A 1,300-nucleotide genomic window follows, 5' to 3' on the forward strand; every position below is an offset into this window, starting at 1 on the left:
ACTCAAAGGGGTTTAAATATATTCTGAGACTGATTACACCAAAGTTACAGTTTTTCATTTCTTTCCTGGGTCAGTATCTGATCGAATTAAGAATGTGGTGCTCCGAGGTAAAGATATAATTAAATATAGCATATGTAAATATGATGTATTTAATTATATCCACAAATTATAAAGTTCAGAATTCTAAACTTTAAATTACCCTACATGTGTAAGAATCTTACCAAGTACAATTATCTGATTCCATGGACAGGGAGCTATTTGTGGTAAATATACAGTATTTTCAGTATTTTGTTTGTCAAAGGAGTCTGGTGGCTTTAAATTCCCATCAAGGACAGTCTGAGGTAAAAAATACTGTGAAAATATTTACTTATTTAATAAGTGAAACACATTAAAGTCCATGATCATGTTTGTTTTTCCTAACTGGAGTCTGAAGAACCAGAAGGGCAGGAAAATGAGCCTCTGACCACAAATAAAACCAGATCTGTGTGTCAAAGACAAACCAAACTGCCTCTTTAGCTCTGAGAGTTTATTTATATTTTCCACAAGCAGGACAGGAAAAAAATAGCTTTGTGTTTGAATGTCATTAAGACCAGGATTTCAAACTTTAAGACAAACACTTGAACATGATGGAAACTTGGTAACTCACCAGATTAATCAAAGGACCTCCAGAATTCCCAAACTGCAAAGAAAATCAGACCCACGTGACATAAACAAACTAAACATGCCAGAGCAAATCTATTGTTTATATTTAGAAGTCTTTTCATTTCTAATGTAAGGAAAGTTAAACACTGCTCAAAATAAAAGCCCTCACATTGATGGTTGCATCCGTCTGTATGTACTCCATGTTGGAGTTGGCCAGGCCCAGCTCCTTGCTGCCCCTCTGAGCCGAGCTGACGATCCCTGACGTGATCGTGTTCCGCAGAGCGAACGGACTCCCCATGGCGACCACAAACTCTCCTTGACGAACATCCGACGACTCGGCGAGTTTCAGCGTGGGCAAGGGGTTCTACAAACCAAACAACGAGGCAACAATGAGGACCTGCGAGAACAGAGCTTCTCCAAACGCTCTCATATTCAATCTGATGGTTGAGTGTCCGGGTCTGTTCTAGGGATTTTACATCTTTAGTTCTACGACATTACTGGACCTAATAGGTACACTCCTGATCAAAATCTTAAGACCAGTCAAAAAAGAGCAAGAATTTGCATTTTGCACTATTGGATCTTAAGAAGGTTCTAAGTAGAGCTTCACAATGTTAAAAGAAGAAATCAGAAATCATTGCAAGAGACAAGAACTTTTGAG

At 38.4% G+C, this 1,300-nt stretch overlaps 1 protein-coding gene across 1 annotated transcript in view; it reads right to left on the reverse strand.

The window, feature by feature from the left end:
- The window catches only part of LOC106521377 (serine protease HTRA2, mitochondrial), a 10,605-nt gene that overhangs the window by 1,456 nt on the left and 7,849 nt on the right, over positions 1 to 1,300 (reverse strand). The window contains exons 3-4 of the mRNA XM_014013922.1: positions 812 to 1,006; positions 647 to 679 (exon numbers count right to left, since the gene is read on the reverse strand). Coding sequence (XP_013869376.1) covers positions 647 to 679; positions 812 to 1,006 — 228 coding nt within the window. The remainder of the gene's footprint in view (positions 1 to 646; positions 680 to 811; positions 1,007 to 1,300) is intronic.

Source organism: Austrofundulus limnaeus, unplaced genomic scaffold (genome assembly GCF_001266775.1).
Source record: "Austrofundulus limnaeus strain Quisiro unplaced genomic scaffold, Austrofundulus_limnaeus-1.0 Scaffold2, whole genome shotgun sequence".
NCBI lineage: Eukaryota > Metazoa > Chordata > Actinopteri > Cyprinodontiformes > Rivulidae > Austrofundulus > Austrofundulus limnaeus.